The sequence below is a fragment of the Tympanuchus pallidicinctus genome, unplaced genomic scaffold, assembly GCF_026119805.1.
Source record: "Tympanuchus pallidicinctus isolate F22 unplaced genomic scaffold, pur_lepc_1.0 scaffold13, whole genome shotgun sequence".
NCBI lineage: Eukaryota > Metazoa > Chordata > Aves > Galliformes > Phasianidae > Tympanuchus > Tympanuchus pallidicinctus.
Window position 1 is genome coordinate 9,758,306 of NW_026294648.1, and position 22,237 is coordinate 9,780,542.

Below are 22,237 nucleotides of genomic sequence, written 5' to 3' on the forward strand. Positions count from 1 at the left end.
GATTATCTGCAAGAAAAACCTATACTTACAGACTTGCACAGAAAATAAAAATAAGAACTTGGTAACAACAGAAAGAAATTATACTTCAGTAGGTGACAGTGGAAGACCTCTATCAGAGATCAGCATTTTTCAAAGCCTGTCTTACTTTCCTTGCTTCCTTACTCACATACATAGTCACATCAAGAACAACAAGGACAATAGTTGAAGCATGCTGCCATCAATGTATATAGAGGTCCACAGATGTTGGAATACTGAAGTCCTTGTCTTATCTCCAATCCAGTTAATCCCATACACTTCCTTTATGCCATGATGGTACCCCGTTTGTTATTCTACCCTACACTGATTTTAAACCACTTGTTTCAGAAGAAACAGAATTAATCTTTATAGTACCATCCTGCTGAACTGGTGCTCAATACTGTGCAATACATGCATTATGCATGAGACTTAGACAGCATACCATTAGCTACATAACCCAGCTGAGGAATAAGTTGTTCATCCTTGCAATTTTCTCTCCCTGGTACCAGCCGCTGGAATCTCGTGGGATGAGGATTTCCATCAACATCCACCAGAAATGGAGGAGGCATAAGATGTGGAGCCTGCTGAGTCTGTTCGTCCAAAACATAGTTATTTGCATCACGGATCAGTGGTCGGTAATCTGTATGGAAGAACATCTGATCTGGAATCTGCAAGAAAAGCAATTTAGAAAATAAATAAATGGCCATTTGCAGCTGTCATGAAGCTTTGGAATGGCTCCCATACCCACATACCACAACTCCTACACTTAGAATCAGCAGAAGAAATGTTATGACAGAGAACAGACACCTACCACAAGTGTGTTTTATTATCAAGACTTGATGCAAATATTCAACAGTAAATTATGCCAAGGTGAATTGAAAGAAGATAACGTCTTGCTCCCTTATCTGGTAATTCTTGTCTACATCTTTCTGATTTAGATGAACATTAACTGCTCCCTCATTTAATTAGTTTTAGTCCAGGGCATGGGGGAGACAACAAACTAACACAACTACTCCTAAGACAAAATGAGGCCAAGAGAGATGAGTTTAAGATTCACTCAACTCACCTTTTCATAATATTTACTGCATCCAAAACCAAATAGCAGCAGGTGTCCATGAGAGTCTGTGCAGGCAAAATGCTGTCCATCTGGTGAGAACTTGCAATCAAAAACAGCTCCATGGCCTTGGCCCTCAATCTGTATACAAACAGAGCATCCCTTTCAAAATCATGTATTCTCTATGAAAAGAAAATTTCACTTGTCTCCTTCAAGTACTAAATTCTAATTCTGTGAACACTCCCAACTCACTCAGTGCTTGCTTTTACTTTTCTACTCAACTATTAAAGTATCACTGATCAATAAAGTCAAATTACTCCTTTGCCCTGAAATTTCAATGCAACTTTTAATTTATGTTCTGAAACAAGAAGTCTAAATTTTATTTAGTGGAAGATACAGAGCAAGTAAAGAATTCATACACACAGTAGCTCCATACCAGCAGATTTCACAGCCTCAGGTGCCAGGAAGCTAGCTCAGGTCCTGAAACAGCACAGCTGCATTTACTCAGCAGAGGAATCAGACCAACAAACCTGACACTGCATGGATTCAGACAGATGCCACACAAGACAACCACACTGTTTTCCAGACCACAGCATTGTGTTACAACACAGAAATTTACTGGCTTTCATTGCTCTGCCTTGGAAATGACTACTATCTTTTGCATAGTATAGCTATATAAATGAGTAATATTCTGACCTAACAGATCCCATGAAAGACTTGCTGCTACACTTAAAAACACAATAAACACATCTGGGTGTTGCCTTCTGAGGAGTATAGTGTTTTCTGCTAAATATGCAGGAACTTTCCACTAATCTTGTTATAATGTTGTTCACAGCAAGTACATGATGAAATTCACTCTTGCATCAAAACCAGTTTTACATAAATGTAAAAAAACAAAACTCCTTCCCTGATTATTCTTACCATGTTAAAGTAATTACGAATTTTTGTTCCTTTGTCTATATCCCAAATGAAAATATTTCCATCGTGACCCGCGGAAAGTACAATCCTTTGGTCAAATGGATGGGCCTCCAGAACAAAAACTTCATCATCATGACCCTATAGCAAAAGCAGGGTAAAAAAAAAAAAAAGTCATGTTTTTCCACATAATATCTCTGAATACACCAGTATTTAGTGTGAGGTTATATAAAACAGCTCAGTTTACTAGATCTTAAACTAGAATTGCATCTATACTTAGCTGACATTTGTCAAAGGTTTGGTATTATCATACTTTCTGCTTCAGACTGTAGCTCAGCACAAAAGGAGGAGAGGGGAGAGGAAGCAGAAATCAGTTTTGAGGACAGCTGCAGTCCTTTAGTCAGGCCAAAAGCTGTGACCTCCAAATAGGCTCCCTTGTCAGCCAACAATCAGCACGGTCTAGCAGCACTCTGATCATCAGCTCCTTTCCTCATGATACACATCCTCCCAAAAAGCACAAGACAGCTGGCATATTTCAGGATAAAACATTGCTTAACAGGAGGCATGAGGTTGCAGCTCAGCCTCAAATCACTTTTAGAGTTCACTTATAACAAATAGGGATTATTCACTCAAACTTTACTCACAGATAAGCTATGAAGAAGCTGCCCTGTGGATGAGTTCCACACTTTGAGAAGGAAATTGTTGACTGCAGTGATGACAGTTGCATCATATCTGTCCCAAGCCACCATTGTAACCTTCAGTTTAGTCACCTTGTCCTCTCCAGATGCTACATTGTTTCTAAGAAAATTCATAATTTAAAAAAGAAATAAATCAGTCACTGCACACAGAAACATTTAACAGCACTAACTCAATTTGAAGTTAGGGAGAGCACAGTGGCCATCACTACTGGCTAACGAAGAAGAAGGAAGGGGAGCGTTTGCAGTAGCAAAAAACAGACACAGAAAATGCTCAGTACCACTGAGATTTACAGTTATCTCGCCTTAAAAAGAACAAGTTTCCCTCCTGTTCTTCAGTGACCATCTTCACGTACCATAACTCCTTCCTTCATTTCTACAAGACATTTTTTCTTATTGGTCATCAACACAAGTAAACTCTGTAGTGAGCAAAAGCTTCCTAAATAAATCAGATTCAGACTTCAGCAGCTAGCTTATTAAAACTGTAACCATTTGAAATACAAAGAATGCAGAAAAAAAAGCTGCCTAGCGGATTTCCCCTGCGCTGATTTTTGTTATCGTACAAATTCAACTAGAAGGCCACTTCAGAAGTCATCCAGTTCAGAAGTCTGTTGGAAAGGACCTCAAACAGAAAAATTCAAAAATCTAATTGAACCTGAGAACAAAATGAACACAACTCATCTCTTACCTGAAGGCTTAGGGAAAAAAGCAATGTTAATAATTGCTCTGGATATACATTTCTATATTACAAGAAATTCTGCAAAGCAACTCAGGTCTTGGATTAAAATAAGAAACCTGGGAGCGCATTTACACAGTAAAGAAGGTTGTTATGGAAAAGAACCAGTGTCAAACCTCTCATCAACCTTCTGCCTACTGTCATTCATCCTCAAGTAAGTAAAAAAAGCACCAGTGGCCTAAATTCATTTATCTGAATAGTAACTGAAGAAACTGCCTGTTATTTGTAACAATGGCTGCACAACGCTGGAAACTGCCAGACGTCCAGATTCACATTTGTTTTACATATTGTGCTCTTCTTAACGTTTTAAACTCAATGAATTCATTACAATTTAAACTGTACCCCATAGTACAAAAATACAACAGTATACATGACATAAAATGAATACTAATGACCTGAGGAAACTATGGCAGTAACTACTAGAACTTTTTTGACAGGTGAGAGAAAACAAGAGTTGTCTTCAATACACACACACATTTATTTTAAAAACATACAGGTCTGCATAGGATCAATGAGGTTCTACTGCAAATCTCTTTCCATGAGGTGAACTCTATTTGACATTCTTACCTCATCAGTAAAATACTAAGTATTCCCCAACCACTACAGTCAGGATCTACCAATTATTAATATTTTCTTCTGGGGGCTAATTAACAGATAGGGCCATGGCATTTTCAATATACCACAAACATGCGTTTTTAGTTAACTTAAAGTTAAGTAAGTAGTTTTAAATTCCATGGCAGATTTTGGTCTTTATGTACACAGTGGTAAGCAGCATGCTTTGTTCAGTTTGCTTTACCCTGTCATTTTAGTCGCCATATCCAGGACTACACTCTTCCATTCTTGCTGATGATATTGCCATACTCTTGCCGTTCCATCTCTGCTTCCGCTGACAAATCTTAAACTACGGGGTGGAGGTGGAAAAACAAAAACAAAAAAATGAATCACGAAATTCTGAATAAGCATTAAGTCACTGCTGCTTCTGTCTAACACCCAAATGCCCTTCTTACATGCTCACTGTTCTGTATCTTCATTATGGAGCTTTCTATCCTCAGCAGCAACATGCTCAGAGCATACTAAATGCTGTGGCAAGAATGTTTAGGAGTTTGGCAGAGGACTGTGTTTCCCTCTGCACCAAATATGCACACACATACATGTGTACAGGTAAAACACTTGGAGATGCATACTTGTGTGTATACTCTTGCCTTATTCTCTATATGCCTACAAACAGGCATGTTTAATCTGTCATAAAATCCCCATGAACTGATACCACAGAATAAAAAGAAGCCACAAAATTTGGCAAGCCAAGAGCACACGTGTTCAAGTCAGTACAGAAGCTAGAATGTATTTAATACTTTTTCAACACTTATTCTTTATATTGTTTGTGCATCTCTGATCTAGAGAATATAATTAAAAGACAGTGAGGTTACAATTTTCATATCAGATTTTGTACAGCAGAAAACAGTTTATATCTCACAACATTAATTACATTTGGTTATAGCTAGCAGATGGCCTTGGAATGACTTCAATGTCGTAATTCATACAAGCTGCACATTCCCTTTTAAATGACATCAGCAAATCCCTTGAGCAGTTCATAGTGGAAGCAAAGAGAAAGAAATTACATGCCAAGAGTCTAGCATAAATTATAATGCATTAACTTAGGGAAAAGGTGAAGACAGAAAGGAAATACCCACGCTGAATAAAAGTAGTAGCCCTGCCTGTGAAGCTGAATACAAAACCATATCATAAAGCTTTGACCATCAATATTAAGAAGTCATTTTTGTTGGGAATTTTGAAAAAAGCTCCTCAAATAACATTCTTTCCCAGGAAAGCAAAAGCCTTTAAAAATGTACTACATTTACATACAGAAACAATGATTGGTTCACCTTTTCACATTTCTTGGCCTGAAATTTTTCATGATGATGAAAAAGTGTTTAAATATATGCATGACAAGCTTTCCTGCTTTATTTATTATTTTTTTAATATAAAATAAAAACATGGTCGTAACTTTTCCATTTAGCATATGAGTATAATTTTCTGTGACTACCTGACTTAATACCCTCAGAGGGACTTGTGCTCTCACATTCCTTGGAAGTAAGGAACTGTTTGTACCATTGTATCAGTACACTCCCACATAATTTTCCACGACAAAGATTTCTGAGTACAGGTGCAGTTGCTCTGGCAAAGGCACTGCTTTGCTTGGATGACTCCTGCACGCAAAATCCCTTAAACCTTCTGCCTAGCAAAATAAGGAAAATGAGCAAAAGCTGGCATAAATGCATTTACATTAGGATATTGGTCACTAATCATAGCTTGTCATACTGCACTCTAACACAGCTATGCTGCAAAAGCTTGTCACACTGATATGCCTATAGGAACCTCTCACCATGGGCATCCTGATTGCAATTCCCACAGAAGCAACAGCACCCCGACTTAATGCAGGTTTAAAAAGCAAAAGTAGTCATCTAAACTAATTAGCTGGAAATTCAGGATTTGCCTAAAAATTCACATTTTTGCAGAAATGTTGTCAGACAGAAGCAAATTTCTATAAATAATAAAGCAGACCAATAAACTTGTCTACGAGAACCCATAGGCCCACTGAAGAGCTGCTCTGTGCTTATTCTCCTTCAAGAACAAATCAGATTTTCTCCTGTCATTTTGGAGGCTGTTCATCATATCATGTTCTTCACTAGACTCCCACTGAAGTCAAGTCAAGAACTGGCGAATTCATTAAAACAAGCACACTTCCCAGATTTTTCAGAACTGAGCACCAGAAGAGAGAGAACTTGCTTGGTCAATGTGCCCAGAGAGGGCCTCACAGGAGAAACCATTCACCAAGGAACTAAATTAGACAGATAGCAAAGGGTGGATGACCTCATGGCTCAGCAAAATACCAGCAATGTCATATTATTTAGAAAATGTTTTCAAATTATGCAAATCATTGGCTGCTTTCTGGTTCCCAGCTGATATAAAAGATGCAGAAAGCATAGGCAAGAAAGGCTTAAAAACTAAAAAACAAAAACAAAAAACCCCACAAAACAAACACAAAACCCACTCCACTAAAATAAAAACCAACACATACATAATCTATCAACAGCCCTACCAGCTTAAACAAGATAAGTGCACAATTAAACAAAGAAAAAAAAAAAAAGGATCCTACATATAACAGTTCTGCAGTTCAAAATTATGGGAGGAGATCTCCTTTGAACACAAGAGCTAACTGAAGTGCTGCTATCACTGGTGGCTAGTCCACTGCTCTAAGCTGGCCATCAGCACAAGTTGAATTTGGCAAACAGGTGTGGTACAGCCACCATGCTACCCCTTTGCTTCCTGGTGCTCCAGAAAAATAGGTGGTCAGAAGTCATTACCAAATGAGCCACACAAATAAACAGGTAAGTACATATGCTTGCTCTTCACCTCACCCTAACAGGACTGAAATGATAAAGCAAAGTAATTGGAAAATGAAATCCCAGATCCTACCGTAAACCTGAAAACCTGAATACACTCAGTTGCTACTGCCAACTTCCTCAGATAAAAGCACCTTGCAACAGAAACCCCATTAATGAAGATCAGATCACAGCTCTTTGCAGATGATTGCACTCCAGTCCATGAAGCACACTTGCTTGTCTGACCATCTACGAATCTGTAACAGTTTTAGCTTAGCTTATGTCTATTACAGTGCTCTTTTCCAGAAGTAACCCTTCCTGTACTTAACAAGCCTACCTGTGAGGTGAGACACTAAAAGGATACAAAATTTGGTTTCCTATTTACTCAATTTAATTAAAAAAAACAAAAAACAAAAAACAAACAAACCACACCAAGAAAAGCAGAGTCACAGAATGTTTTTTGTTGTTACAGCAGAAGACAGCAAGATTAACCTTGCGGATATGGTACACTTAACTCCTAGTACACTTTAAATAATTTGTCTAAGATTAATAAGAGCCCACATGCAGTCTTCCTGTTGCACTAAGTTTACTTTGGATTATTTGAAATTTAAATACCATACTTTCAATGGAAAAATCCCAGGGCAGCCACTCACCTGTCTCCATTGTTACAGAACTGGACTGCGACAACTTTGTCCTAAACAAGGAGGGAAAAAATAGTAGTAAGTGCTTTGTAAGATGAAACACTCATCCAAAAAGATCTCATTGCTGAACTGCTATTTAGCAAATTACACCTTCCTGTGCGTCTCCTGTAATACATTATCATATAAATTCAGAAGTCACATCCCCTATTAAAATTTCCCCAAGCAGGCATTTTGTGTTAGACATCAAAAGAGAAAAATCTCGAACAGGCAGCGAATCCACAGCTTTGCAGAAGGAGTTCAGAGACGCAAAGGATTTCTAGCTCAGCCTCTTCAATACTTGCATATTTAGGAGGAAGAAGCTGCAGCAGCTCTGCTCTTACCTGAGCACAGTCTTCCTGCAAACACCACAGGGCAAACCCTGCCTGGGAACCCTGCACATTTAGCACTGCACTGTTAACAGCAGTAAGGCACTCCCAGAGTCCCAAGGTCTGGTAGGTACAGCACTCAATACAGTGGTAAAAAAAATGACTTAACAACATACATAAGAGGTTTGCAATTTTTAGATAGAATGTTAAAGCAGTTCAAAATATTTTGTCCAGCAACAACTGAAAAAGCAAACAAACCTCGGTTTTATTTCCACTTCTTAATTGTTGAGAAACTAGCATTAAATTTTAGATGTTTTTTAAAAATTATTATTTTATTTTGCTTAATACTTATATTGGCTACATGCACTTGCTAATCTTTCCTCCCACAAGCATTCCCAGGTCCTGACAAGTGTCCAGCTCAGGACTTCTTCAGGGGCAAGCTAACAGCAAGCTGAGTTATTAAGCAAAATTTCAAAAAATCAAAGGAATTTCACTTTATTCCCAAGCTGACGTGCTGAATACAGAAGACAAGATCTTGCCTGTGAGTAAAACATTTGCTAGATTTACTGACTTGAAGCTCTGAGATGTAAACACAGGACTCATGACTCCCACTGAAGTTCAATTAATCAATTTAGTCCTCAGCCCTAATGCACAAAATATTATTAAAGTTGGTGGCTGGGCTATTACAGTATAAAGATAAATGCTCCAAGCTCCTCATCATTCAGAAGCCTATCAGTGTTGCTGTAAGTTGGTCTTTCTGTTATATTGTTTACAAACACAATAAATAATACTGACATCCTCTGTTCTCAGTAACAATTAAGAAATGAAGACAGATTTGACACTATTTTAGTAACAGCTCTTTATCTGATTTCATTAAAATCAAGACATTCAGTAGTTTTAATAGAAACCATCAAAACTTGGAAACCTAGAAACTAGTGCTGAAGGTTACACAGATATTCAGAATATTTTTAATTTTAATGAGAATCCCTCTGCACCACTAGTGAAAGAATACTCTTAAGTTTTCCTTGCTTTCTAAATGATCTAGAGTCTGACGCCATACTCTAAGACTAGAATGACTTTGAGGTCTTTTTATTACATGGATTTTTGTCACAAATCAAGTTAAATATTCAAGAACAAATTCAATAGGAATAATAATGTCTTGCATGAAAAGTGCTTTAATTCCCCACCCCATCACAGACTCTCTTCAGGAACAAATGAAACAACCCAGTCCCTCCTCCCATTTCCTGGAATGAAGGGGATAAAATACATAAAACATTCTGCACGCATCTCTGGCTTTAGGGGAATTTTAAAATAAGTATATTACAAACTTCAAGGCATTAAAATACCACGGTGTTGAGAACCAACCAAACTCTGAAGACAGAAAAGAAATTTAATAGCGTATACAAAGCCTAAGTTCTTGAAATAAGGTAGGGGGAAAAGGAAGATTTCCTTTCCTTTTGTCTCTTACCGTGTGAGATTCCAACTCTGCCATTTTCTCTGGAGACTCTGAGCCCAAATAATATATTCTTATCACGTGGTCAGTACTACCTGTTGCAATGAACATGCCACCTAAGACGGACAGTGTTTCTGGTGAGAAGTCATCCAAGGAACAACTGAATTCAATTACTGCTTTATTGTCAAAGAAACAATTTTAAAGAAGTTTTAAGCCGAAAATTTCAATGTAATACAAACACACATCCTGAAAAAATAAGGCAACCCTGACTAGTTTTGTTTTAACCTGTACTTTCTCAGACTGCATCAACTTCAATGTAACAATGAGGTCTGCAACATGTTACAGCTGTAGGTCTTTGTGACCAAAGGAAGAAAAATTGCAAGTTGCAGCACTCATCAACTAATTCTACTAATTCTACTGCCTTCCCCCATACCTTCAGAAATTATCACAGTGCCCTCAGTCAGCCTATGCAGAACAATAGAAGGGGAGCAATTTGATATCCTCACTGGCCAAACCAAATGTGGAAGCACATCTATTTGAAGTGTTTAGAGAAATTATTGATGAACTGGGAGTCAGCGATGAAGTTATTTTCTTGTAATGTTTGTTTGTTCTGTTAATAATACTGCAGAGAAGAAATGGGTGCTCGTGTGTAGCTTACGGCATCAAAATGGTATTAGCGATTTCAGGACCCCAGATTTTAAAAAAGGAATATATTAAGGGTTGTGTGGCTCTAGAATAGTTCTCAAACCCAGGTAACAAAAATAAATAAGAAATTACACAATTTTACTAGTAAGAATCACTATTTTTGAGGATTAAGAGCTGTAACAGAGGATCTTATTCAAGCTGATATTTTCAAACGCATACAATGGAACATAAGGACTCAGTCACAAATCACTCAACAGATTATTTTATACTTTGCTCTTCAGTACTAAGTAAATTACTGAATAGCTGCTCACTAATGAGACAACTCTGTCTCCCTCCTGCACTCCTGGGCTGGTCTGGCCTCCATGGTTCTGCCAAGCAGCACCACGTGCAGCCTGGGCAGCCTGAGGGAAAGAGGGAGGGCAAAAATGCCCTGAAGGAAATACTGGGAATTATTGAAGCCCAAAGAAGTCTCTAAGTGAAAACTGATCTTTCTAGAATACAGCCAAATTTGGAATTGGCAAAAGAGCCATCTCTAAACAGAAGTCACCTGTCTGGAAGATTTCAAGAACTTTCTATTGAAAATCCTTACTGGAACTTTTATTCTGAGATGGTAAAGACATTTAAGTCAAATTTAAAACAAAGAAACAAGCACACACACATGCACAAAAAAAAAAAAAAAAAAAAAAAGCTTGAAACACACACTGCACAAAGAGATTCAAACAATCACAGTTTGACAGTGCTGTGATTAACTGAAAAAGGCTTTGGTACCACTTGTATTTATAAAGAAGTAATAGCTCTGTCACCCACCAGAGGAATTACAGTTCAGAAAATACTTTCCAGCTACCTCATATGGCATACATACCAGAACTGAAAGATGAACAAGATATCTGAACGCCAGGCCTGGACCTCTCCGCAAATTTCACAGGGCGATCCCTATATGTGACATCACAGCATTTTACTCTTCATTCCTTTGCTCCCACACTGCAGCTCGCAAGGTCAGCGCATTCGTCCTAAAACCTTTCGTTTCGTAATTCACACCTTATTTTGCTAGAGCTTATTTTTATTTGTTTACTAATAAAACTACCATTTTCTAAATTGAAAATATTTAACTTATTTATAATTATATTAACCAACTTAAATCTACTTAAAACAGAACTTGGCAAGCCACTTGTATAATAGGATTTATTTCCTACTAAGTGTGGCTTTGGTGACATCTATAGATCCGTGTTCTTCTGATCAAAAGCAATGAAATATCTTTGCTTGTACATTTCACACAAAGATGTGGTCCTAACCACAAAAGCATAAAGTTCTTCCAAAGCACTGCCTAGCAAAGCACATAAAAAAGAAAAAATAACCTCCCCTCCGCATTGTAACACCAAGACTCTGCAAGGCATGTAAGATAAAGTGCTCTCTGCCCCACACGCTGGTGTTATGTATGGCAGCCACACCACAGTCATCCAGCAGCAAGTATATAGCAGAACACATCCCCAAGTACTTACTCATAGAGAAGGAACATGCCCTTAATTACCCCAGTATTCCTCTCCATTTTAAAATTCCAAATAAATTTGTTTTTCTTTTAAAATAATAATAACAATCTGACAGGCTTACTTAAACTTCATGGTGTTTGCATGCCACTGCCAGAAACAGATTGTTCCATCAGCACCAGTAGAAGTGAGGTATCGTGTTGTGCCTTTTCTTGCTGGAGAGAACTGAAAATAAAGTTTAGAATTCAATCAGCTAATTTCATTCTCCCCCTTCCATGCTACAAATTAGTAAATGGACATTGACAGGAATATTTTTCATTAGCATGTTAACTTTCTCCTCAGGATTACAGAGAGCAGGAACAGGCACAAACATAGAAAATGAACTTGCATAAAAATAAAGCCAAGAAAATAGAAACAAAAACCAAACACGTTTTGACCAGCGAGCCTCTTCTGGCCACAGAAAATTCAACTCCAAAAGGAAACAAGCTTAGTCCTCCTGACCAGGGCAACAAGATGAGAGAATACCTCTGTAATTCTCTATGTGCATGACATTTTCCTGTTTCCTCAAAAAGTCATAAAGAATTATGATTATTTTCTAAGTTATCAGAACTTCTAAAAAAAGCTTGTGAGGAATGTTATATATACATTGTATACCTATACCATAAATAATATTTTGTTTAAACAATTATATATAACACAAAATCAAGTTGTAAAATATTGCCTTAATAATATAATAAGCACATTTCAACAGAGTTAAATTCAGACAAAAGTGGAAGTACAGACAAGGGGAAGAGACATGAGGCTCCCAGTTGCTGTGTACACAGCTTTCAAGGATGCCAGCTGTTTCCCCCTGACCCTGCCAGTTCATCTGATGCTCTCAGCTGGGACAAACCTACACTGCCAAACACAATGGAAAGAGAAATTTTATTTCCATCTGCTAGTACCATTTTATTTCAATAGCTTATGAAGAAATATTATTCCTTACCTGTATAGAAGTAATGGAAGCAGAATGGCCCTGCAGGACTGCAACTGGGGCACAGGTTCGAAGACACCACACTCTGACAATCTTATCACAACTGCCTGCTGCAAGCAGCGTGTTCTCATAGTTAACAGCCATGTCAGAAATCTCAGCTGAGTGCCCTCGCAGTGTTGAGAGCAGGCGTCCATCATCTGTAGCCCAGATTTTGACCAAGCAATCATCTGACCCCTAATGCCAGAAAAAATTTCCAAAGATTATTATAAAATAATCTACATGTTATGTGTCCATGATACACACGTGGGCTGTGGATGAACAAGAATCTAAAGCACCTCGAGATGAACAACTTCAGCAGGATTCCATAGAAACACATCTGAGTTTGGGAATCATTTTGTGATGGCAGGAATTGAGATGTTTGTAAAACAGAAGATACTCTTTTGATTTGCACTGATATACCTAATATACACTGCAAATATAACATCTCTCAGTACCTTCAGTAGTAATCAAGTTTCAGATGAGATGTTTAATTATGTGTTATTAACAGGAACGTTCATCTGTGCAAGCAGGAAGAATCCAATACTAAATATAAGGTGACCATAAGGGTGGAGGAAGCTCTAAGGAAAATGAGAACTTGAGCATGTGAGGCTCCTCAGAACCTCTGCCAGGCCCCGAGAGCTGCCAGTAGTCAGCTGTACCACGAGGTTTAATTTTTGTTGATGGAAGAAAGCTGGACCACAAAAAGAGAACTCATGGATATCATGCACAACTGAGAGAATTCAGTTTGGGACAGGATACAATCCAACAGCAGCTTATTGTAAAATTCTTCTACCTCTAATAGCAGCTACATAAGTGCACATTCAGTCTTAAAGTCTCAGAATATTAAAGACAATTTTTAGGCAGTTCACAGTTACTTGAACTATTCAAATATTAAAAACAATACTAATTTTGACCCTAATTCAAGTAGGCAAAAGAACAGCAGAATGCTACATTCAAGTCTCAGCCTGTGTTTCGCCAATGCTCTCCTAGGACTACCACTGAGCACTCAGGCACATCAACACAGTAACACTAAATATAATGTCAACATCATTTGACTTTAAATTACATTTTATTAGCTGCATTTAAGTTCACAGACAAATCAGTTTCAGTACTTCATATAACTGCAGATGAGAAAGATCTTATTTTTTTTTTTTTTTTTTCTATGATATAGATAAAAATGGAAAGGCCCTCACTGTGATCCAGAGTAATAACAATAATAATATTTCTGTTTGACCAATTCATAATTAGTGGGAAAGCTAGCAAAGAAAAACAGAGGTAACAATTAGCCTTCCAGGTAAACTGTACTAAATAGCTATCAATAAGAGGCAAGGGCAAAGAAAAGCCAAGACAAGATTAGCATTCACTCTTTAAAAATGCATTACTAGTTATTAATTTAAAAAATCTGTTGGTTTTTAAACACAACAAAAACCAAGTGCAGTATCATAGAAATGTATGTTATATATTATCATGAAAAACTGAAAATGGTATTCACATATCCATGTGAATATATACTGACATACTATGAAGTCTAGAAAGTACATTTAGCAGAGGCGTAAATTGCAGATGAACTAACGAGGCTCTTTATTTGTCACCAAGTTTTTACTGAAATGTAATGCCAGAATTTCCAAGGTTACCAAAGGTAAAATGTAGTTTCAAAAAAAAAAAAAAAAAAGTGTTAAGACTGAACTCAGCAAGCAGTATGCACAATAATTACAAAGTCCAGAATAATTCAGGTGCCATTTAGCAAGAAAGTCGATTAACCAATAGAAATGAGCACACATTTCAAGTGAGAGCTATAAGATGTGGACTGGAACAGCCCTTCTGTAAGGGTTGGCAAGTAGATGGCTGTTTCAGTCTCCCAGAGCCAGAAGCAATTTTAAAACATCAACTCAAATAAAAAGTGAAAACTAACAATGAAAAAGATGGATTTTCATATATATCAAATATTTTCTTCTTTTTCTGGAGGCTGTTTCCACATCTCCATCAAAAACAAAGAGGCTGATAAGGGACTCAAAAAGAAGAAAACCAAACTAAGCAAAGCAATCTTCAAAGAAAAGTTAAATTATTAGACTTACTGTAAAAATTCTTCTCCCACTGCGATCAAAGGCTATACAGTAAACAGAAGATAGATGCCCTAATATCCTCTTGTGCATCTTCATCTGTTGGTAGGTGGATGTTGGGAACAAGTGGCTGAAACGTCCACATCCAGTTAATTGCCGTGCAGAAAGAATATTTACTGGAAGAAAAAGTAATAATAAAAATTAAGACCTGCATTTTGGGTCCAGGACTCAAAGGAAACAAATACTGTGTCAATATAAGATTTGGTAACAACGTTTATAATCTATAAATCTGAACCCCTGCCACCTTATCAGGACATTCTGTACAGTCTTCCAAAAAATACACAACCATGAAGGAAGCCTATTACCACACACGATACACTTGGTTTCCTAACAAATATTAAAGCACAATAAAGTGTTTTCATAATTACTAAAAGTTAATCCAAGAGTTCAGATCACGAGCAGGCCACAGATACTCTGTGGACTTTGAAAATTTGGTATTAGTAATATGTAATTCCCATATAATAATCATCACAAATTTATGTTTGGATGGCATATCTTTTGTTAGTTTGTTTTTTAATTTGTGATAAACAAAGATTTATTTGGAAAGGACACTGGATCATACGTCAGGATCAAAAGTTTCCTATGTTTTCCATAAAGTCTCTCTCATTACTGGCAGTAGCAGCAACTTCCTTTCATTTTTAGCACGATATAAGAACAAGAAATATGCAGCACTGATGGAAAGAGTTCCAGTCAAGAGCATCAAGCACAGAAAAAACCCTCAACAACAAATGATACCAATATTGCCACTCCTAGGGGTCCTGACGAAAAGAGGCAGAAACCTCAATGCACAAAGGCATGAGGTAGAGACAAGCACTGCTAGCAGATTTGCTGAAGGTAACTATGAAGCTTTTCACTAGGAAATGAGAGACTAAGCATGGAATTGACTGCCAGGGCACACCACTGCAGGCAGATCATCATGGCTGCAGAATACAGAAAGACACTAATTCTAATCTTTGATCCAATGCATAATCTGAGATAACTCTCGGCATTTAATTTCACCTGTCCTAATTCATCCCACTTGAACGTTTGACTTCAGAGTTTTGAGAGTTCTTTCTGAACGCCACTCAAGATACACAGCTGTACTGGTGGGTTGCAGACTGCTTGCCATAGGAGGCTCCCTGCAGATCCCCTTATCTTGTGTACTGCACACTGCAGTAGGCAGGACTTCCCAGGAACCACGGGAAGCTCTCAAGTGCCTTTGAGCCCTTTATTTTAACAGCATACTGAACAACTTGACCCATTTTCTTAATTGCATCATCATACCTTTTACCTGCCTACACAAACACCAGGAAAAAAAAAAAAAAGACCATGGAAGATGTTAGAAAATTACAAAGTCAAGAAGCACCTTTCCAAAGAGTTATGAACTGGTTACACACTTCTGTATGTTTATAAGATTGAGGCATTTAAACACAGCAGAGAGATAAGCAGGGCAGAAAATGAATTGATCCGGGTTTACAGAAGGTAATTTTGTTTCTCAGTTTTGTGCCCTGAAACTTGGGCTATTTTTAATAATTGAAGGCAACAAAAAAAGCTACATATTAGAAAAAAGGCACAGTAGCATGAAAGAAGTCTGTGCTTGAAAAGAATCAGACTCCCACCATGACCTTATCTTCAGTCAATATTTGTTTTTCATGCAAAAACACATACACAGCAGTGCTAAAGAAGTAAAACACACTAAGCCGAATTAATTTACTATCTAACTACTATTCAAGCAATACCTGATATTATATAGGAGCTGCTATATTATATAGAAACTGCCTCCCTTAGCAAAGTAGAAATGAAGATTTGCCCACGTCTTACAGAAGGGAATAGAGTTCCCTTTGTGATAAATGCAGTAAAATGGTACCTTTTGCTTCGCCTATGCATTATTTTTATATATTGCTCAGACAAACCAGCTTAACACCTAACTTCTTAAAAACATTACAGTTCCCTTCACCCACGGCTGTAGAGTTATTAGAGCAAAGCGGAGAGCAACACAGTAATTCTGCTTTGCCTTTCAGAGCATACAAACACACAGTAACAGCTCACATGCCTTGAAACAATTTCAGATGGCTTTGAACATTTATAACCACACACACACACACACACACACACACACACACACACACACACGAGTGTGAATCAAAACGGTGCGACTGTATTTCAATATATTCCCAATAATGACAATACCTTCTGTGCACCGCAGTGTTTTCTTCTGGAAATGTAGCACTGCTCATTGTTGTAACTCACACAAAGGACACACCATGCACGAAGCATAACAGCCAGGCACAAGTGCATCTTAGAACAAAAAGGAAGCTTTCAACACACCTGATTCTCACTGCAAAAAAGCTAAGTGTAAACCAGAAATGTCTACCTCACACACAAAGCCATCACTGAGATCTTAGTCCACCCACACTTCATAAACTCTCACTGCCTTCAAAGGAGCTCTCATACACACATCAGAAAACAACAACAAACCATGCACAAATTCTCCTATCTTTTGGTAGAAGATTAATGGGAATAATACCTAAGTACAGGATAAAGAGCCCTGGGAAATCTGTCTTCTTTGTTACAATAAAGTTATTATACTCAAAGTCTAAAATCATCAAAAAAAAACCCTGATTCCCACGGGTAGAATTAGCAAAATAGCACCCCTAAAAACTTTGGGAAACACATCTAAAACGCTGCAGCACTTGGTGCCATACTAGGCCTAACAGCTGCCAGCTTCGCTCTCCTTCCCCTCACTATTTACTCCTAAGAAAAGGTTTCAAAACTATCTTGATGTTACGTGATATTAACAGTGAGCATATCCAGTCTTCTTTTTAAGAAATGAAGCAATTTTCTCCTGCAAACAGAACTGCTTTCTCAGATGAAGTTCTGCTCTTCTAGCTGTTAACATGACTGCTACCCATGTGCAGAGATGCTACAAACCTCACTGCTGCTGATAGCCTTTCACCAGCCAAAACATTCCTTACTCACAACCTTCTTGATCTCCAAAACACTCCCTACTGCCACACAGAACTTGGCACGCTCTCCCTTCGGTAAGGAGAGATTGCTGACCTCAGAAACGAATCCAGGTTATGCGATCCTTCTTGCAGCACACTGGTGGGGATGTGGACTCCTGACTCCTTGAGCTAGGGAAAGCCCTGGCTTACAGAAGCACCAACCCACAGCATTAGCTTGGGGTGCTGTGCAGTAAAACACTTCTCTGCTTCTCATAGCCCTTGGTCCTTGAACACACACACTTCCAAAACAAAACCTGCACTTCCAGTGCAAGTACAGGCATCACTGCAGTGAGTGCAGGGGACTCAAGCGCACTGTAAAACAGTAATTTGTAAGTGGCAGTCTGCACTGCTAGAGATAACAAGACAAATGTAACATCAGGCCTGAAGGCTGGGCACCTCTCAAAGCGTGCAGAAGAGAGGCATCTTGAGCCTGGATTTCACATGGACACTGGAAAACACATGCAGTTGGCTCAGACATGCCAAATACTTTCTCAAAGAGCAAATGTGTCACCAAGACAGCCAGACCTACTAAAAGCACAGAAACAAAGCATTCTGGCTTTCAGAGCTGCTGACTTCGTGGAGCTTCTTCATTCAGTCCCAAAGATACCATTAGCACAAAACCAGCAAAGAAAGTCTGAAAGGCCACGCTTACCAAGTTCACCACGATACCCTGCTGCCAGCAAGCTTAAATCTTTATCACAAGAATGGAAACGATATAAGAATTCTTCTACCCACTATTTCTACACCTGAGTTAACTATCTGCACAGGCAATTGCACAGTAGTTTAATTTCACAACTGCATGTGATGCTGGGCACCCATTCCTTCAGCACAACCACTTCCAGCACTTCAGCAAGTACTTCCACAAACCCCCAGGCTGTCCCCATCTGACTGCCCAAGGCCGTCCCATGTTAAGTCAGCACAGCACAGGAATTCACAATCATGCTGAAATATTAAAGAGCCTGCTTGTACTTCTTTGTTTAGCATTTTAAAAGAAGACATGGACACTGCAGCACCAAAACAAAAATCCCACTTAATTTTGCACAAATCCACACAGAAGAATTTTTTGACACTCGATTCAGGTACAGCCATTGGGAACACCAGAACCAAGCTCCTGTCTCCTGTACACCTTTAGAACAGGACATCTCTGTATTTTTAACTTTGCCCATACTTTTCTCTCTAACTGGTAGTTTATATATCTACTCCAAGGAAGACCATATTCTTCTAGAAACTGGTATTTACAAAAAGGAACTCCTGGCTATAAAGACTCATTTCCACACAACACTTCTGTATTTCTTAATAGCAGTTTGTGGGAAAATATCAGAAACAAGAAAACATTCTGTTCTCCAAGTCATTAAACAGATACCAAGCAAGTAGCAGAGACCTTTGTCATGATAGCATGACAGTGCTGAAGTCCAATACACCACTATGCTTCATCAGTAACACCAAGTATTCCAAAAAGCTCCTTTTGAAGTATTGATCCAGAACCCCTTATGGAAATACAATTTCTACAGAGATTGAGGTTATGCAGTCAACCTATAATCCACCTTATTAACAGTCCACCAACTTAATTGCTAATTTTAAAGTAAATTCAGAACCAGTCTAAAAGAATAAATACAGAGATATGCACAGAAGTAACGTTACCAATATATGGAAATAGTTCCTTCTTTTTTAAGTGACACAGTATAGCTCAAATCACCTGGCAAAAGCAGGAAAAGTACTAAGGTAATAGTTAATTATGAACAAGCTCTAGGCAAATATTCATTTATTTTTCATACAGGAGATCCATATTAACTTCACTCTTCTGTCACTGTTGCTGGAAGACCACAGACCTTATGCAAAGTGTGCCACTGGTTTCAACCACAAGCAGTCTCAACTTTGTCACTTTTACGTCAGACAAAGGTTAATTTTTAGTAAGGAGAGACAGTGAGAAAATGCAGAAACATAAACAAAGGAACAGACATTGTAGAAGCAGAACATTGTCACCACGATCCCTGCATCTCTAGAGGAGAAATGGCTGGGAAGGAGAATGGAATCTCCTTTAAAAAAAAATAAATTATTTTCAGAGATTAAACAAGGATCGTGGTCAGGAAAAAGAGGAAAAAAAAAAAAAAAGAAAAGAAAAACAGTATCCTTAGTACTCAGTTTTCTGATTTTTAAGTTAAATTAATCATGCCAGTTGGATGGAGTTCAACAGAGACTTCCCATTAGAGATTTCCACTCAACAGATAAGAGAAATGCACATGAATAAATCCCCTAACAAATCAGGGGAAGTCCATATATCTTCACAAAAATTCACATGGTAATCATAAATAAAATACCCTAATATGAAAAGAAATCATGACAGACAGGACTTATATTTATGCCTGTAAGAATCAAATTCCTTGCTGCAAAAATAGTTAATGAAAATTCAGACCATACTAGGAAAAGAGGTTTCAGTTTAAGCAAAACAGAGCTCTGTGATGATAAATAAGCTGAATGCACACATACATCTGAGTTCTATACAAGCTCTTTATCCAACTGAAAGCAAATACAAGTGCTGGTTCGGTGATTATTTCCTTTTATGTAGAAGGATGCTGCAAGTAGTCTGCTTTCTGTCATAATTGAACTAAAATGAATTCTTGAGATAAAAGTTATCTGGGAACCAGGTGCTTTATTCCAGCTAAAGATCTTGAATGGAAGATTGTCTACATGCTCCTGTGACCATGCCTTTTCAATCATATGGGCATATGCACTTTTTACACGGGTGTATCATAACAGATCAAAGCCTATTTCTACCTAAACATGTGTACATATATTATAGAAGGCTGAAGCCAGAAGAGTGCAAAAACAATTATTTGATTGCCAGTGAGGATTGTTTTTTAGATTAATTAATGGTGACATCTTAAAAAAGCCACTAATAAAAACATTAATGATAACAGAGCCAGCAGTGTGCCCTTGCTGCTCAGAAGGCAAATTGTATCCTGGGCTCCATCAGAAGAGGGGTGGGCAGCAGGGACAGGGAGGTGATTGTCCCCCTCTGCTCTGCTCTTGTGAGGCCCCATCTGGAAAACTGCATCCAAGTGTGGAGCCCACAGTACTGTTGGAGAGGGTCCAGAGGAGGGCCATGAAGATGATCAGGGGACTGGAGCACCTCCCCTATGAAGACAGGCTGAGGGAGCTGGGCTTGTTCAGCCTGGAGAAAAGAAGGCTGTGGGGTGACCTTATTGCAGCCTTTCAGTACCTAAAGGGAGCCTACAAACAAGAGGGGAATCAACTCTTTGAAAGGGTTGATAACTGCAGGACAAGGGGAAGTGGTTTTAAGTTGAAGGAAGGGATATTTAGGTTGGATGTCAAGGGGGAAATTCTTTACGGAGAGAGTGGTGAGGTGCTAGAACAGCTGCCCAGAGAGGCTGTGGATGCCCCATCCCTGGAGGTGCTCAAGGCCAGATTGGATGGGGCCCTGGGCAGCCCCATGGTCTGGTATTAAATGTGGAGGTTGGTGGCCCTGCATGTGGCAGGGGGTTGGAGATTCATGATCCTTGAGGTCCCTTCCAACCCTGGTCATTCTGTGATTCTGTGAAAACCCAAATTAGCAATTCAGCCAGAAAGAGTTAACTTTAAGATGGAATATTAATAAAAACACAGAGGAGGCAAAACCACCTCATTTATGTTTCAAAACTCACCCACGTTTGGTGGTTTCCCATAATTTACAGGTAGTTCGGGAGGCCGGCCTCTGTGAAGAGCTGCAAATGCTGATCCCTTCCATAGTGTGTGTCTGAAATCTGTATGGGAAAGATTAACAGCAGGTTAAAGAAATGATCAGCCAAGCCAGGCCTAACTGACCTATTCTTCCCAGAAACAACAGCATCAAGCAGCACTCCCAGCACCCTTGTCTGTCATTTCTCAGCCTCCAGGCTCAACTGTTCTCATGGAAAAGTAAAACTCATCTTTTTGAGTAGTTTGTCAGAAATGTAATTGGGGGAGGCTGTTAAGCTGATTTCTCATTCCTAAGCAATATGACCATAAATGTTTTTAGCTTGTTTTTGCTTCATTTTGGTGAATAGTTTCTAATCTGCTGGTAAGAAAAAGAGAACAAAAAAAGTAGGTGCACATTGTATTGAAGCAACACTGAATTCTGGTGTGATTTCAGTCTTTTTGGAATCCCAACACCTACAAGATCTCTCCTTACAAACTGTACATTTGAGAATATGCTCACATACATTTTTTCCCGAAAAGAGGAGAAGGGAAACCTTTTTCAATAAATCTGTTTTCTTGCAATTGGTGGCAATATGCCCTATCTTCAGATACTCCTCTGCACCCCTGTGCCCCTCCCCCCCAAAAGGAGCTATTAAAATGAAGACTGTTTTCTTTAAAGGCACTCCAGCTACACGCTGCCAACTGGCCTCAGAGAGCCTTCTCTCCAGAACAATAGCAATTTTTCTGAGACTGTTCAGAGAGCCTCAGAAATTAGACCTGGACTTCTTCCATTTCTGGCCATCTGGAGGGGAGAAACGAGCTGCCACAGTGAATAAGAACTGAAAGAGAAGGACAGTGCCACAGATTGGTAGGTCCATGTATCAGCACCTCGATCTCTGAACACGCTGTGTACAGGGTTACATGACTCAAGAAGACCTGAGAGCACCCTCTATTACAGTCCAAACTGTGCCACAAAGCATTCTGATGTTGCACCTTAAAAGCAATGCTTAAACTTCCCCAAATTGATCAAAATAACTGCGAATGCTAACGGTAAATGAAG

General features: G+C 38.6%; 1 protein-coding gene across 4 annotated transcripts in view; it reads right to left on the minus strand.

Annotated features, from left to right (window-relative positions):
* BRWD3 (bromodomain and WD repeat domain containing 3) overlaps window positions 1-22,237 on the minus strand; it is a 55,531-nt gene that overhangs the window by 22,823 nt on the left and 10,471 nt on the right. For 3 of the 4 annotated variants that reach the window (XM_052673418.1, XM_052673419.1, XM_052673420.1), the window contains 12 exons: window positions 21,165-21,263; window positions 14,474-14,634; window positions 12,372-12,593; window positions 11,511-11,611; window positions 10,765-10,835; window positions 9,273-9,373; window positions 7,452-7,492; window positions 4,212-4,316; window positions 2,629-2,782; window positions 1,991-2,125; window positions 1,082-1,210; window positions 458-683 (listed from right to left, as the gene is read on the minus strand). In XM_052673418.1, coding sequence (XP_052529378.1) covers window positions 458-683; window positions 1,082-1,210; window positions 1,991-2,125; window positions 2,629-2,782; window positions 4,212-4,316; window positions 7,452-7,492; window positions 9,273-9,373; window positions 10,765-10,835; window positions 11,511-11,611; window positions 12,372-12,593; window positions 14,474-14,634; window positions 21,165-21,263 — 1,545 coding nt within the window. Of the gene's footprint in view, window positions 1-457; window positions 684-1,081; window positions 1,211-1,990; window positions 2,126-2,628; window positions 2,783-4,211; window positions 4,317-7,451; window positions 7,493-9,272; window positions 9,374-10,764; window positions 10,836-11,510; window positions 11,612-12,371; window positions 12,594-14,473; window positions 14,635-21,164; window positions 21,264-21,954; window positions 21,995-22,237 lie in introns of those variants that run through there. The other variant, XM_052673421.1, reaches the window with a different exon arrangement.